At 55.7% G+C, this 16,303-nt stretch overlaps 1 protein-coding gene across 9 annotated transcripts in view; it reads left to right on the top strand.

Annotated features, from left to right (window-relative positions):
- Positions 1-16,303, top strand: part of DYNC2I1 (dynein 2 intermediate chain 1) — a 52,709-nt gene that overhangs the window by 26,731 nt on the left and 9,675 nt on the right. For 8 of the 9 annotated variants that reach the window (XM_045086305.1, XM_045086303.1, XM_004766013.3 and 5 more), the window contains 10 exons: positions 53-182; positions 1,884-1,995; positions 2,733-2,821; positions 4,062-4,209; positions 6,517-6,689; positions 7,589-7,751; positions 11,304-11,417; positions 11,512-11,573; positions 12,041-12,092; positions 14,995-15,055. In XM_045086305.1, coding sequence (XP_044942240.1) covers positions 53-182; positions 1,884-1,995; positions 2,733-2,821; positions 4,062-4,209; positions 6,517-6,689; positions 7,589-7,751; positions 11,304-11,417; positions 11,512-11,573; positions 12,041-12,092; positions 14,995-15,055 — 1,104 coding nt within the window. The remainder of the gene's footprint in view (positions 1-52; positions 183-1,883; positions 1,996-2,732; positions 2,822-4,061; positions 4,210-6,516; positions 6,690-7,588; positions 7,752-11,303; positions 11,418-11,511; positions 11,574-12,040; positions 12,093-14,994; positions 15,056-16,303) is intronic. The other variant, XM_045086304.1, reaches the window with a different exon arrangement.

Here is a 16,303-nt window from a genome sequence, read left to right as displayed (position 1 = left end):
TCCCTTTGTGCATCATCAATTTGACCTTCTCTTGCCTCCATTTGTTTTAAAGGATGCGCAGTACGAGGCTGCTTCGGCTCCTGGACTTGGATTTTTCCTTCACTTTCTCTCTCTTGGATCTGCCTCCAGTGAATGAATATGACATGTATATCAGAAACTTCGGGAAAAGAAATACCAAGCAGGTGAGCAAAGATGTGTTAACTAAGTGGCAGAATGCAAGTGCAGCCCCATGAGGGACTCTCGTACTGTGCCGTGTGCCGTTCCGGAACATGAGGGCCTGGGACTGGTGAGGGTGCAGGCCTGAGGAGAGGGAGCGCCTCCATCGTGTGGTGCACATGAACCTGGGGAGATTGGGCAGACGTCCCCCCGGGCTCCACGGGCTCCCAGGCGGGGACGGATGGCCCGCGTGGAATGGGGTACGCTCCCAGACGTGCAGATGTTTTGTTAAAAGTCAAGCAGAGAGTTGCGTTTGGATCCCTTGCCCATGCCTGCCTTCTCCCCCGGGTCTCAGAGTGCCCGCCCCGCCGCCCCTGCCCGCCTCGCTCTGTTCCCTTGCTTTCCTCCCTCCCCTCCCCGGCGAGTCCCCAGTGCACGTCCGTCCTTCAGGTGAAGCCCTCCCTCGTGGCTTGCTCCGAATTCTCTCTCCTCTTCCAGACTTGCCACATCCGCGCCACACACGCTGTACTCCCCTGCTGGACTCTCGGTGTTAGTTCTGTGACTGTCCAGCTTCCCAGCAAGGGTGTAAAGTCGGGCAGCGTCTCTTACATTCTTCTTCTGTCCCTGATGCTGTCAGCGGTCGGCAAGCACTTGGGGTTGCTCCATCTGTACGACTCTTTCCACAGAGAGAAGGTCACAGGGCAAACCTCGGCGAGCTGCCACCTCAGTCTTGGCTTCGAGGCTGACTCCCTCCGTCCTTGAGCAGTTGACCTGCTCACCTCAAAGCTATTCGCGACACATTGATCTTTACTGAAGCATGTGCCTTTGCAAAATAAAACAAGTTGCGTTTGGTTTTACAAAGCCAGAGAATGTTCTGAGAAGACAGGAAGTTGGTGAGCTGGGCGGCAGTATCGTCAAACCAAAGCTGACTTGTTTTGTCCGGAATGAGGGAGTGTCTGTGCTGTGTGAACGGAGGTTTTGGGCTCCCCATGAGAACGCTTGCTTGGGGCCGTGTTTGAACAGACAGCCAGAAGGAGAGCAGCGAGCTGTGTGTAAAGCGGACGTGCTCTCTGAAACTGGGGGGGGGGGGGCATTGGTTTTGGGGTTGGATGCTCTTGGCTCTCTGGGCTGGCAGGAGCTGTGTCTCACGGAGGTGCTTCCGTCCTGGGGGAACCTCCTCCTGCAGGTTGGGTGGGGAGTTTTTGCCCCTGCGAGGTTTTGCTGGAACCTTCTGGGGGCCTTTCTCCTCGGGTTGGGTCGGGTCGGGTCCTACCCTTGATGCACGTGTGCCCTGTGGAGCCCAGGGCTTGCCCTACGGCAGAGGTGGAGGCGGGCGCTCTGGGTCCTCAGCCCCAAGGTCTTGGAAGCCTCGAGGTCGGGGTGCTGAGCCTCAGGCTTTTGATGTGTAGCTGCTTCCATCCCCTGAGCTGCTGACTCGGTCGCTCTGGGACTGGGGGCTCCGGCTCAGGGAGCTCCTTCCACTTCGGTCCAATTTTTACTCAACAGTTGAATGTGATTATTTGAAAACACCTTCAAAAATTAGGCCTGTATGTATCAACATGTGAGACCCAGTGGTCTCTGCAGGGTTGTTATTCCAACCAACACCTTTGACAAAAACAGGAAGACTCATGATTAACTTTAAAACTTGTTTTTTCCTTTTTGGGGGGTGGGAAGGAGCTCGGAAGGTGACACCGAGCACTAATTCCAGCGTCTCTCTCGTTTTCAAGGCCTACGTCCAGTACAACGAGGATGCTGTGGACAGAGACATCCAGACTGAGGAGACAGAGACCCGAGGGGTGTGGACGCAGCACCCTGCCGAGGGCGCCGCTGCGTCAGGCGGTGAGAGGTCTTTGCTCTTGAGTGCCGCCTGCGGTGTCGCGATGTCGTGTCACGATGTGGTGTTTGTGACCTTTCCTGTCCTTTCTTGTGCTGTTTCCCAGGTGTGGTTGTTAGTGTGTGACTAGGGAGACACTCTGTTCCTCCCAAGAGCAAGCTAGCTCTTGGGACTCACTGACATGAGCCCTGAGCTAGGGGCCCAGTGGGCCTTGACGGGGGCTGGTGACTCTTTGGTTCCTAAGCAGAGGGAGGCCACATTCACACAGGTGCTTTCCGATGGGCCTGTTCTCACGAATAGAGAACTTCCTCGATGCAATTGTTTCCAGACACGCTGTTGCTCCGGGGGAGGGCCCGGGGAGCGCTGGGGCCATGCTCCGCGCGGGTCGCCTTCCTAATGGATTGTTCCTCACGGGACGTAGCCTGTGTGGGGGCCTATTGCTCTCTTTTCTCAGGGAAGCCCCCACTCAGAGAAGAAGATGCCCAACCCTGACACAAAGTGAATAAACTGATGCCTTTAACTATTTCCCCGAAGCATGTCAGTAGGGTCCTGTGTACAGACTTTCTGTAAAACGAGGTGCAGCTGTTTTTGAAAAAAATCGTGATGGATCTAGAGAACAGTGTAAAATTCTCTGACTTTTCCTTCCAGGGAAAAGTTTGTAACAACTCTTTGAGCCCTAAGGTGTGTGAAACGTGAAGTTTAGGGTCGACTTCGTTGGTTCAGCGCAGCCTGCTCTCCTTAGGGAGCGGGAGCGGAGAGCTCTGTGATGTGGCCACCGCACCGAAGGTCGACACGCCGCGGCTGTCCAGCTTCCTCCGGGCGGCCTGCCAGGTACGCACGCGTCCGCCCCCGTGGGACGTGTGTCAGCACGAGGCGTGTGTGTGTGGGGATTCCGTACTGGCACGCCGATGGCTTAGGTTTAGCATAAATAGAGACGGAAAGCCAGACTTGCTCAGTTGTGAAGGCAGCTGTTCACTACAGTCTTCAAAATTAGTAAATTCATGACTTTTAACTGATTGTGGAAATTTACAAAATGCCTCCAAAGATGATGGGAACAGCCTGTTGAACCCCATGCACACTGCGGGTTGTCCACTCCTGGCCGATGGGCTCATCCGTGCCCCTCACTTCCCCACCCCCACCCCCAGCTATTTCTGAGCAGACACTCGGCCCCTCCGCGTTTCCGCATGAGTCTCTCCGAAGGCTCAACATTAGCAATACTCCTTGAGTCGATCAAGAGACGAGTCGCTCACATGCCCTCCGACGTCTCCTGTGTCTTTGTGGAGCGGCACACGTGGTGAGCACAGACCGACGGTGGGTTTGGAGCCAGCCTGTTTCTCCATCTGTGTTCTGGACACATGTGGTCCCTTCTCCCCCCGCGTGTGTTAGGGAGAGGGTCTGTGCTTCCTCAGATAGATGACACTTTCACGTAATTTTAAATTTAATGGGCCTCTCTTCTAGGGTCCATTAATGGGGATCTATGAGGAGAGAGCCCTTGGGTACAGGGTGAGGAGGAGGAGGTTGGGGTGGAGCAGGAATGAGCGAGGCCAGAGCGGGCCAGGTCAGGTCGGGGCTGACCCTGACCTGCCGGCTCTCCTTCACCTTCTGCAGCCCGGCCTCCCGTGTCTCCTGGCTCTGCCGCGTGTACCCCTGCCCCGTCATCACCCTAACTAGACATGACCCTGTTAGAACCATGCCAGAGACGCACGGCTCATTCTGTCCTCGCCGCGTCCCCATGAGACGAGGTGGTGTGTCCGTGCCACGTTTGTGCCCCTTCTTTAGTCAAGAAGGCTGGGGTGGTCCACTGTTTTCCTTCTCCTGTTATTTTTAGCAAAAGCATTTAAGTAAGGGTTCTCCTGCGGGGTTTATGTTAATGTCACTTTACCTCTTCTGTTTCTGTTATTGTGCACAAAGAACAACGTAATTTTGTTCTGTTCGTTTCTGTGATGTCTGGAATTTAAGCAGTTGTTTTCGGAAATGTGATAGATGCATAGGTCATGACTTGTGCGTTCTGTGTTGTTCTTACGAAAGTGCGTATGTTTGCTTACGAAGGACCGCTCACTGTCTTTGAAAGGTGATTGCGGTTCTGCTTGAAGAGGACCGTTTGGGACCCGAGCCCGGCTGGAGCCCTGGGACGCAGGACGGCACCCTGCCCATCAGTGACAGGTCCTCGCAGCTGAACACCGGCCTGCCGTTCCTTCAGAGTAAGGGCTGCTCTGCGGGTGCGTTGGTGCGGACAGAGCGCTCTTTACTGTTGCCTCCCGTGTCCCTGTCGCGGGGCTTCCCAACCCAACCTAGCCTCCGCGGCCCTCTGAAGGGCAAGGTGGGTCTCCTTCTAAAAAGGAAGCCGCCTTAGAGTCAAGTGAACATGCCTCCGACGGGACAGCCGGGCGCGCTGTGATCTCAGGGAGATCCTCCTCAGGGAGCTGAGGGTCTGTGGGTTTGGGTTAGATCCTGTTTCTTCCAGTCCCTTCTGTGGTTTCCCTGGGCCCCTTGCAGGGCAGCCCCGGGAGCCACGCGAGGGGCTGTCCCTGACTGCTCGGGGCTTCCCGCGGGGCCGTCCCCGGATCTCGGCGGTCCCTGAGCAGTGCCCGAGCGCCGCAGGCCGAGTGGCTGCGTGTGCGTGTGACTGTTGAGGCTGCCCGAAGCCCAGCACGCTCACATGCTCAAGCTGACGTCGCTGGAGCCGGTCACCTCTGCCTCGTCCCAGCCGCTGAGGTCGTGGCCGCAGCCTGGTCCCGGTCTGCGCTCTGAAGGAGGGCAGAGGAGTGTGTGAGTCTCCTCAGTAACTCGCGTCTCGTGCTGCACGCAGAGGGCACAGATGGCGCGCCTGTCGGGAGAGAACGGATGTCCTCAGGCTTTACCCGAAGCCAGAGAGAGCCGGCAGGGAGAGCCCGTGGTCGGGCAGTATTGGAGTTGCGCCGGGAAAGGCACAGTGCGATGCCGGCAAGACCAGCTTCTGCAGCTGCCACGACCTACCAGGTGCCCAGCGGCCCGCTCGCCTGGCGTCCGGGGCCCCCGGGGAGCGGGCGTTGGTGCCGCTCGCTGGAGGCGTTTCTTCTGGCCTGTCCGCTGTCTAGAGATTTAGACTTTCTTGTGTTCCTGCGCATTAACTAGGTCCAAAAATGGCAATATTAGTTTAAAAGATCTCACGTTCTGTGAGAATTTTTCATTTTTAAAAAGGTAAGAGTTACCCTATAAGAAAAATAGTTGATCATTGTCTCTGTAGAGCTCAGAACACATGTCACACTCCTACACCCACCACACCCCAAGGCATGGGAGTTGAAGATGTGCTTTCGTCCGGGTCAGGACTGGTGACAGTGGTTCACGAAAGCCGAGGGCGCTTGGGCCAGACACACGCATCTAGGATCCTTTGTGAGGGACATGGGACGCACGTATGTTCTCGTAGGACGGGGCCCTGGGTATGGTGGGCCACGGCTTCCCCCAGCAAATGGTGTGCAGGTTTCTCTTGTTCGTTTTGTGTTTCGTAACATGAACGTATTTTTTGAGAAAGAGAGAGAAAGAATGTGCGGGGTGGCTGGGGAGGGCAGAGGAAGAGAGAAAACCTGAAGCAGACTCCATGCCCGGTGCAGAGCCCAGCGTGGGGCACCAGCTCAAAGCCCCGAGATCACCACCTGAGCCAAAACCAAGTTGGCTGCTCAGCCCAGAGAGCCACCTGGTGCCCCTTCAGTGACATGAATTTTGAGGTGACGGAAGGAAAAAGAGGTTAGTTAGATGGTAGGTTTTCTAACAGAGAAGTGGGTCTCACCTGTGAGCCTGGGACTTGGTCTCAGTACGCCCCAGCCCGAGCTTCTCACGGATCTGGGCGGCCCCGTCCTTGCTGTTGAGACACGGCGCACCGAATGATGCGGCCAACGCTGGCTGCTGTCTCTTCGGGTCAGGGGGCAGGAACCCTGGCCTCCAGGTGACTGGAGGGGTGAATGTGCCGTGTGCCTGAGGGGTGAGTTCTGAGGACAGGAAGTGACAGGCCCAGTGCTCTAGGGTCCTGAGGGAGAAGGCCTCGCTGAGTGAAAACCACAGGCTTTGAGGGGGCTTGAGCCAGGCACGAATGGGTCCCCTGCACGGCCTGACTCCAGATCATGTCAGGCGACTTGGTTCCCTGGGAGAGCTGGCGGATGAAGGGGCCTGCGCCGAGTATCAGGAGACCTTGAGGCCGACCAGGCCTTTCTCAGGGAGAGCAGGGGCCGCTTGCCGAAACCCAGACCTCAGGCCCAGGCAGCTATGAAAGGGCTTTGTTCATTCCGGGGAACTTTGAATATTCCTTTTACAAAGTATTACTTTGAGAGAGAATGAATGGGGGAAGGGAGAGGGAAGAGACTCCCCACTGAGCTGGGAGCCGGATGTGGGCCTTGATCCCAGGACTCTGGGGTCACGGCTCGAACTGAAGGCAGACGCTCAACTGCCTGAGCCACGCAGGTGCCCTTATCTGGATATTCTTGTGTGTTCATTTAACGTGGATTCCGGCAAACACCAACGTGCTGACACGCTTCTCTCATTTTTACCCCCAGATCGGACAGTGTTGTGCTTATGTGCCTCTCGGGGGCAGAGACAGACGCTGGTGTCTGTGCACGGGCTTCCTGGAGCTCCGTTCGCCCCTGCTCTGGACAGCAGATACGTACTGTGTGTGTGGGATATCTGGCAGCCTTCGGGACCCCAGAAGGTGCTGATATGCGAGTCGAAGGTACAGCCCCGGGAGAGTCGTAGGTTTACGGACAGGAAGGCCCGGCCGTGGGAGGGGGTGGTGTCCGGTGCAGGGCAGCATGGGCCCACGGGGACTCAGGGGTCATTTCTTGCTCTCCCTGGCTGCCCTCAGCTGTGTGCAGGTGTGAGGGGACACAGGCATGTGTCTGCTTTGACGCTAGAAATTCTTAGTTCATAGGTCAACTCAGACTGAAGAAATGTGGGGTCATCACAGCCTTGTGGGTCCACTGGGATTAGTAGGTACCAGCGTAGCTACGGACTTCGTGAAGATGTTGGTCACCCTCGGCACGGCTCTGGCCCCCAGAAGTGTCCTTTTTGGCTCGCAGGATTTGAGTCATGGGTATTTCAGGAGTTTCTTTGTGGGCTGACGGGAGGCAGAGCCCTCGCGCGCGCCTCCCAGCCCCTCGTTAACAGATACGCCGGGAGAGCTGCCCTTTTATGTTGTGTTGGGAAAACACGTTTGTGTTGCTTCCGTGTGTGTTGGGGAAACACGTACTTGTATTTTCCTGTTCATGTGCTCTTTGATCTCAGAGTCACCGATGTTCACCAAAGTAGTTGAGAAGAGTAACTTCTACAGGATGTCAATAAAATGACAAAGCACAGCGTTGCCGTTCTGGGCCTGGTGACTTGGGTTGAACAGAGGGGTCGGGGTGCACACTCTGTGTGCCCAGGTGTGTGCGAGGCGCCATGTCTGTGACCGCCAGTCCTCAGGGGAGCTCGTCCTCCTGCTTTTCACCGGAGCCGGCACGGACTTGCACATGCTTAGCTCTGGGTCGGGGTTCCCAGGGACAGTGTGGGATGTGGTGGGGGGGGGGGGTTGGCGCTCCCCGGACCATGGCCTCACATTTTTAGTCTCCAGCTTCCTGTGTGTCATTCCAGGTCACGTGTTGCTGCTTTAGCCCTTTTAAAGCCTTTTTACTGTTTGCTGGGACAGTGCACGGCTCGGTGGTCGTGTGGGACCTACGAGAAGATTCCAGAATACATCGTTATGTGAAGCTGGGTGATTGCTTCTGGACGTTCAGGACAGCAACGTTTTCTACTGGTCAGTGACACCCACCTGCCCATCCGGTATCTTCTAGAAAAGTCAGGATAGTGTTGAGGAACAGCCTTCCTTCAGATTACCACAGAGGACGGGGTCTGACCTATGAGCAAAAGAAGCATTTGGTGAACAGCAAAAACAAAAATCTACCCGCAGGGCTCAGCTCACGGCAAACAATGATTAGAATGCTCTTTTTTGTTAAATTTCTGGATTCTGAATCCTCAGTGAAATAACTTCTAGATTTAAGTTAGCACAAGGCATATTGGTACGTGTGCGTTCCGCGGCTTAGTTAACCCCACTGATGCTTGAAATAGACAGAAAATGCCTCCCCTCCTGGAGGTGAAGGGACCCTGCACACCTGAGCCTGCCAGGAGCTTCCCGCCGTGCCACTGGAACCACAGTCACGGCACCCACGCAAACACAGACCGCAGCAGCCACACCCACACAACCACAGCTGCGGCCACAGCCCCCACCTTGCTGGTGGGCCCTCGTGTCCTGGGGTGTCCTCAGTGCTGTGTAGACGCAGGTTGTCTGATGCCTGTCTTGGGCTCCTTCCCTCCAGCTCAGGGAGAGGAGAAGCTCGTCTCTGCTCCCACTGGTGTCGAGGCGGGGCCCGCGCGCAGACCCCATCGTCTTCAGTCTTTCTCTCTGTTCCTGCCCAGGATCTCCTGGTTTCCTGTGTCTGATCAGTGCCCCAGCCGCTAATCCGTTTTCTGTCCACGGTTTGTTTTTCTCCTGACGTCCAGTGAATGGGATCCTCCAGCATGTGGACCCTGGAGCCTGGCCTCTTTCACTTACATTTTGCCTTTACGGGTCTTTGTGCGGGTGCGTGCACCAGCAGCTTGTGCCTGCCCCATGTGCCCCGTGTGCCCCGTGTGCCCTGTGTGCTCTGTGTCCCCCGTCTTGTTACCCGCCCGCCAGGCGGTGAGCATGTGGTTAAGCGGTGCTGTGGGCGGCTGAGACGAGAGCCTGTCTCAGCCGCAGCAAACATGAGCTCCTGCTGCTCTGCTCCGTGCCAGCGCTTGGGACCACTGGCCTTTGAGCCACTTTGATAGGTGTGTACTCGTGTCTCACTGTGGTTTTAGTCTGCATTTCCTGACCACATAGGATGTGCAGAACCTTTTCAGAAGCTTTTTAACAAAAGATTTATTTATTTATTTGAGAGAGAGCACGCACGAGGTGTGGGAGAGAGGATGTCAAGCAGACTCGGTGCTGAGTGCGGAGCCTGACGCTGGGCTCGACCTCACGGCTGGGATCACGACCCGAGCCGAAACCAAGAGTCGGTGGTCAGTGGACGGCTCCGCCCGCGCGTCCCATGGGCTTGCTTTAGTCGCTGTGTGTCTTCTTCCCAGAGGCGTCTGCTCAGGTCTTCAGCACATTTCTATAAGTGATTGGTTGCCGCCTTGTTGAGTTATAAGAGGTTATTTTTTTATTTTGGATGACAGTCCTTTACCAAATGTGTTTTTTGCCAGTATTTTCTCCCAGGCTGTGACTCATCTTCTCGAGAATTGCTTAACCCGGTGGCCGTTTGAACTTTCTGTCCCCAGTCTCCCTCCACGAGAGTCTGATACCTCACATATGGTGCGTGTCTGTGTGCTGTATGTGCGGCCCTGTGTTATACCGGGAGCCGTAAAGCTGCCAGTTATTTTACCAGCAAAAGATGGGTTTATTTGGGCACAGAGGAGGGCTGTAAACCAGACCAGCGTGCTATGGCAGATCTACAGGCAAGTGCGAGAAACACAGGACAAGCACGTTCTTTCTTGGAGAAGGACAAAGTCGGGAGGGTTGTTAGGAAGGAGGGTCCCTGGTGGGAAGCAGGGGTTCCGGGTGATGGGATTTCTCACCAGCTGAGCTGCACGGGATGCAGTGGACATCTTTCCCGGTGATTTTGTTCTTGTGGAGGGTTCTGATGTTGGCATCTCTCACGGACGGTTCTTCTTGTGACCGGCACTGAGGGCTGGGCCCCTGAGCTAGCCTCCCGACTCCACTGGAGTGAGGTTTCCCTTTATTAATTTTCACAACATATAAACAAAGGTTTTTTTCTCCCCTAGCAAACGACCTTTGCCTCCATGGGGGCAGTGATGCTACTGTTGAGACTGTGAGAGTTTATAGGTAACTTATGGGTTTAATGCTGTATATTACAAAAGATAGCTTTTTTTTTTTTTAAAGTGATTTTATTTATTTATTTGAGAGAGAAAGAGAGAGATCACAGAGGGAGAGGGAGAAGCAGGCTCCCTGCTGGGCAGGGACCCTGAGATCCTGACCTGAGCAGAAGGCAGACACTTTACCGCCTGAGTCACCCAGGCACCTCCCCAAAGACCGCTTTTAAATATGTGCGTTTTCTGACTGCTCCAGAGGTACTAATTAACATTCGAATTCATGACCATGTTCAAAACACTAGAACAGTAAGTTTTTGAACCGCACATACGGATAAGTGACTCCATTCAAACATCTCCTTCATTTTCTTTTGCCAGATGAATGTTGCCACTGGGACCAGTCACGGGTCACTAAGCTCCCAGTGGTGAGAGAGCTGGGGAGCTTCCGACCCAGGCCCTGCACAGCCCCCAACCAGTGTCACCCCCCTACAGCGCCCCCTCCAGTGGACCCCCCAGTGCTGTCCCCCTGCAGGCCACCCCCAGTGTGGCCCCCACTGTGTGCCCCCCAGGTTGGCTCACCCGTTCGCAACCCCCCTGCGGTGCACGGCACCCGCTCTCCCCCATCCTTGCCCAGCCCCCTCCCAGGATGCCCCCCTCCCCCCGCCCCGTATGTGGGCTGCCCTGAGGGCTCGTACCTCGGGCCCCGGGAACTGGAGTCTTGTCTGCTCTTCACCGGCTTTCCCAGGGTCGGCTCCTGCTCCCCACGCCTGTCCTGGGTTCCTGATTTCTTGGGCGGTTGCTTGCTCGAAGTCCACTTGCAAGTGCTTTTTGAATGATGTGGGGTGGTTCTGGGCGTCTGTGAAGTGCTCGTTTGGGCAGGACTGTCCTCTCAAGCGCTGTGATTGGCATTTTGTCTTTTCTTCTTACAGCAGTTTTGTATGGAGTTTGCTTTTTTTTCTGCTCTTGGACCTTTTGTCGATGGCTGTTCTAGGTCAAAGGAGCTTTATTCTGTTAGTTTGTGAGATGTCGTTTCTTTACTGGGTGCAGGCAGGTGTCTGCTCCGTGCGTCGCTGGGCCCTGCCCTTCTGTTGCACCTCACTTTCCGGCCTGTCTGTCCCTGTGAGCCGCCCCCCGGGTCTTGCCCTGGAAGCTGGGTTTGCTCTCTGAGGGCGCTTTTGCCTGGTTTCTGTTCCACCTTCACTCCCTCATGCGTGAAGAGTCCTTCCCTCACGCCTGCCCGCGGTGCCTTGTACACTTGGGGAGTGAGAACTCGTCTCTCCTTACAGGTGTTTTGAGGTCCACGGTCTCTATGTCACAGTAATGCTGGAAGCTGTGATCATGCCTCATTTTAGTTGAGGCCCATATTGGTTTTTGGTGTTTGGGGGGCCTGGAACCCACATGACATTGGTTGCGCTTCTGTGACTCCTTCACATGTGGTCCTGTGTGCTTTAAACCCTAGACGGCATCCTGACTTCCGTAAACCACTGCAGTCCCGTTCAGGCGGTGGAACCTGTCTCCACGTCTGTCTACAGGAAACAGAGTTTCGTGCTTTCTCCCTTTTCTACTCAAGAAGGTATGTGACCTCTCACCTCTGTCAGGTCCTTCTAACCGGTTATCCAACGGGGTTTCCTTGTTCACAAGCCTTTTCCTGTTTCTGTTGCCACTAGAGATGTCAGGTTTGTCATTCCACGTCGCTTCCCTGGATGAAAGTGGGGTTCTCAATGTGTGGGTGAGTAGGACACGCCCAGGCGCTCACACACGGGGCAGCGCTGACTCGGAGCTCAGGCCCTCTGACCTGCCGGGTCCGCGGTCGTCCCGGCGCCGCTAAGGGTCGGACGAGGGCGTCCTTGGCTAAGACGGGAGCGGCGAGGGCGAGACTGCCCTGACCCAGAGGCTGCTGCAGGCCTTGCTGGGGGGTGGGGGTGGGGCTGGGGTGCCTTCGGGGGGGTCTCTTGGAGGTCGCACTGAGGCTCTGGCCACTGGCCAGTCAGAATGAAGGGGTTTGAGAAGAGGTCAAGGAAAGGGATTCATAACACTTGGAATGCTTTGAAGTCAGCGATCGGTCTTTCTTCTGGAGCAGTTATGGTTTTAGTACCGAGCGTGCAGTGCTGTCGTAATGAGAACGCGCTTCGCGTAGATGGTGTCCTGGTACGGCCCTGACACGCATTAACGCTCATTTCAATATTCTGTTTTTAGGTGGTGGTTGAATTACCGAAGGCAGACATTGCAGGCTCAGTAAGTGACTTAGGTAACTATTCAATAAAAAAGATTAATTTTGGTCAGTGTTTTCTAGAGTGAATAGAGATTAAAGATACCGACAACCGCTCTGAAGCAAGCGGCTGTCGCAGACGACACTGGCGATCTGGAGGCCGCGGTCCGAGTGGTGCGGAGCCGTAACCGGCCGCGGAGCAGGTGCCACTAGCCAGCCGCTGATGTCCTTCTGGCTGGCGGTGTTTCCACCTTGGGTAGGGTGACCCGTTCCATTTCCGTGCGTCATTCTCTATGCTCTCCCCGCATACTCAGGAGTCTGTCTCCCCCGGTGGGGCCCCCTCACCGTTGCCGAGCGGCCCGGGGCTCCCCAGGCAGTAGCGATCGGCAAGAGGCCCGAAGGGGCTTCCTGGCCACGCTTTGCTGGGGCTCGAGCTCCGGCGCTGGGGGAGGCGCCGCGAAGGGGTCTTGGCTGGCTCCCCGGGAGGGGTCGGCGAGACTTTAAGCAGACGGGGAGAGAGGGGGCCGTCTGGACGGCAGGGCAGGGGTGTTCTGGGCGCACACTTGGCGGTCCTGGTTCTTTGTGCTCCTTCCTAGGCTGCGTGTCCGGTTTGCGTGGTAAGCCCCCAGCCCGGGTGTGAGTTTAGTGTCATAACGAGGGGAAGCTGGTGAAGGGTCGGTGCTGAGCTGCGTCTTGGCTCAGGCCAGCTCCGGCTGGTCCCCATGACCTGGCCTCCCCGCCGCGTGCTGCTGGGTCAGCGCGTGTCTGAGCGGGGCTGAGCCCGTCAGAAACTGGGTCCGGGGCCTTGCTCAGAGCTTGTGGCTTGTGGAGTCTGGCCTAGTTTCTGGCAGCAAGTGGCACCTGCCAGCAGGGCCAGAGAACTGGGTGACCGTGGTGGCTGAGGGGTTCCTGGATGAGGGACCGGGGTCCCCTCCCTGCTCTGTGTCAGCCATGAGTCAGCTGGGGCACTGAGCCACCACCGCCGCCGCTGCGCCATCCAGTGCTCTGGCCCCCCAAGGCTTGGGCACAGGATCATGCGTCTGTCCCTCGGGTCTGGCGCTCCCTGACTGTCCTCACATCATTCGGTCAGTGGCTCAGCTTCTGGGGATTGGCCTTGCCCCCGCCAGCGAGGAGCACGCCCGCCGTGTGGAAGTGAGCCCGCGAGAGCTGGGGTGCTCGGTGCCCCGCGTCCGAGGCGGTGTGCGCTCGAACTGCAACGAAACGAGGCTGAATCATTCAGGGATTTCACTCAGAGACACTTTTGAGGCAGAGTAGCCGTTTTCTCACTGTTTTCCTGCAGCATCCTCTCTGCTTCCTGCCATGTCTTCATGCTGAGTCTGTGTGGAGCCTCTGGGGGGCTCGGAGACTCCCGGACGTCAGAGCAGGACAGCGTCTGCGGGGGGCTCACCCCCTCCTCTGTGGCCTGATGGTGGGGCCGGACTCGGAGTCGGGCTGGGGCTGACCTGCCCTCACCCTGGCTGGGGCTCCAGGCCCATCGGGGTTGTAGCCTTCGAGCGCACCGTGAGGCTGCCTGTGTCCCTCACCTGAAGCGTGACCAGGACATGTTTTCGGAATTTTGGATGGGGGCGAGGGCTCAGTCTCTGCGCACGGCTCACAGTCACCTGTGGAGGTGAAGTCCTGTTGCATGTCGTCGCCCAGGGTCAGGGCCGGGCAGGGTGTGTCCCATCATTAGAGGTCGTTATCTAGAAACTCCTTTTATCTGTAGAACCTTGTACCCAAGCTCTGGCCCTGTTTCAGCTTTGCTTCTGGGAAAAGAAGGGAAGACTTTCCTACCCGTAGTCAGTGCTGGAGGGGCTCTGGCCACGAAGCGCCCTGGGGATGGTCCGAGGCGTGTGTGTCTGACAAGAAGCTGACGCAGGTCACCGCTGACGGGGGCCACTTGCCATCGGCAAAGGACTGGCCCTCTCTTGGTGCCCGGGGAGCGTGGTGACGGGACACTGGCTGTGCCCCCGGGGTGCTGTCTTGGGGGAGGCCGGCACACCAGCCGTGGCCATCGCGGCTGTGACCGCTGTGTTAGAAGCGCTTATTAAAGGTTGAGCACCTGGGGCAGGAAGACTTCCCAGGGGAGGTCGTAACAGTCCGGCCGAGATGGCCGGTGCCGGAGCTCCTGCAGGAGGACCGTGCGTGCGGAAAACGGAGGGCAGTTTCATGTGTGTGACAGCAACAGCGAACATGGTCCCATCAGTAACTGTGACAGAGCCTGGCACGTAGTTACAGTCACCCTTCCTGTCGCAAGTCGACTTTATCTATGTGGCTACACTGACACACTCCCAAGGTTCTAGGCTTACCTTGCCCAGAATTTGGGTTTCAGTATAGATACATTTTTAATTCCCTCCTTTGCAGTAATTACAGAAAAAGGAGGGTACCGGGAACAGACGAGGAGGCAAAGCCAGCGAATGGCTGAGGGGTCAGGGTTGTGGCCATAAATGCTTTGGGAGTCCAGGGAGGGAGCAGCTCTTGGTCCAGGGAAGGGGGTACCAGCGCTGAGGAGTGGGGGCACCTGTGCGCTCTGCGGCGAGCGTGTGACCGCCAGGCGTGCCTCCGCGTATGTGGGGAGAGAGGTCCTGGGGTTTCTGATGCGCGCAAGACCACCAGTGGGCATTTATGGCAAAGTATTCCTCTTGGAAACTTAAGGTTTCTTTTTTGTTTTTGTTTTTGTTTTGCTTAGTGCACCACCATTTTTTTATTTTATCAAATCTAGAAACGTAAAGGCTTTTTGATTGGTTCCACAGTCCTTTTCTCGTAAGGCAGTTTGCGGGAACCTCGCCTGCATTAAGGAGGGAACACTCTGGGCCACGTTTTGGTGTCATTTCGTAACACAGTTCTTTGGACAATGAAAAATGATTTCGGGCAACTGTAATTGGATTTTGGTTTGACTCGTATTAAGAGGTGCATTTATTTACGATTGCCCTGTTTTCAGGTTTGATCCCTGGAGGGAGGGTAAAGCTGGTGCACAGTGCTGTGGTTCGGCTGAGCGACCGGTAAGTCTGTGCCCCTCTGAGTCAGAACCTTCCCTCCTTTCCCAGCGTCCGGGAGTCGCGCATACAGAACGTGCGTGGTCAGGTGTGCAGGGAAAATCCAACTTCTCAAACTTGGCGTTTTGCCGAGTTAGTTTAGTATTAATGAGTTCGCGTAATAAATGCAGTTACCAGGTGTACAGCGAACATCTCTTTCTCGATAATTTCTATCTTATACATCGGCACTACAAAAACTTGACTGTTTTGGGGCGCTGGGGTGGCTCAGTGGGTTAAAGCCTCTGCCTTCGGCTCAGGTCATGATTCCAGGGTCCTGGGATCGAGCCCCGCGTCAGGCTCTCTGCTCAGCGGGGAGCCTGCTTCCTCCTCTCTCTCCACCTACTTGTGATCTCTGTCAAATGGGTGAATAAAATCTTTAAAAAATTTTTTTGACTGTTCTTCCACCAGTTTTAATAGAACTGAAGTTAAGTGGATTTCAGGTTCAGAAGCTCCGATATGAAAGTGTTATTTAGAAGCTTCAATTTCCGCTTTTACTCCTATAACTTAATGTGACATAAAGACTTTATTAAATGCACAAATATTGTCTGTGGGACTTATATATGTAATTTTATTCCTGAAACATCTTTTCTTGGTCACTTATTGTAGTTGGGGGCTATCAGCATGCGATTTGCCCTGGAAAAGTTTTTTATATTAGTGTGATTCTTCTTAGAATGCCTCTGGGTGATAGTAATGAATTTGTACCTGTTTTGAGATTGTAAATCAGCTTTAGTTGGTTCAAATATAATTACTACAGGGACTCTTTTATGTTTGAAAAAGTCAGCTGCTACACTGTAGAACCAGCCGCAGGTGACCCCTGGCCCTCCCTGGATTTCCCCGTGGGTTGGGGGGTGACAGCTGATGGGAGGTGGACGAGGAGTGTGCTCAGCCAGAGGGAGGGGCACGAGCCCCTGACCCACCTAGGATACTAGGTTTGCTGTTGAGAGAGGTGGGCGCAAGTCACTGGCCAGGCTCAAGTGTTCGCTGTGCTGGAGGGTGCAGACGGCTCTCTTGCAGGAGGGACGGAGCCAGGACAGGAGTTTAAGGCAGGGAGCGGCAAGTCTCATTTGTGGTGTAGAAGGATCAACTTGGCACCACTGTGAGGCTGGACGGAGGAAGGGAGACAGGAGCTGTTGCAGGGTGGGTACAGGGCTGTGGTGTGAAGCACGGCGGCCCTCTTGCTTATGGAGGGGTTGGCCTCAGGGGGTGGAGCTCGGG

This window comes from Mustela putorius, unplaced genomic scaffold (genome assembly GCF_011764305.1).
Source record: "Mustela putorius furo isolate JIRA1106 unplaced genomic scaffold, ASM1176430v1.1 tig00000929_pilon_pilon_pilon, whole genome shotgun sequence".
Classification (NCBI taxonomy): Eukaryota; Metazoa; Chordata; class Mammalia; order Carnivora; family Mustelidae; genus Mustela; species Mustela putorius.
The sequence above is the reverse complement of the archived record's forward strand: the minus strand, read 5'-3'. Positions and strand labels throughout refer to the sequence as shown.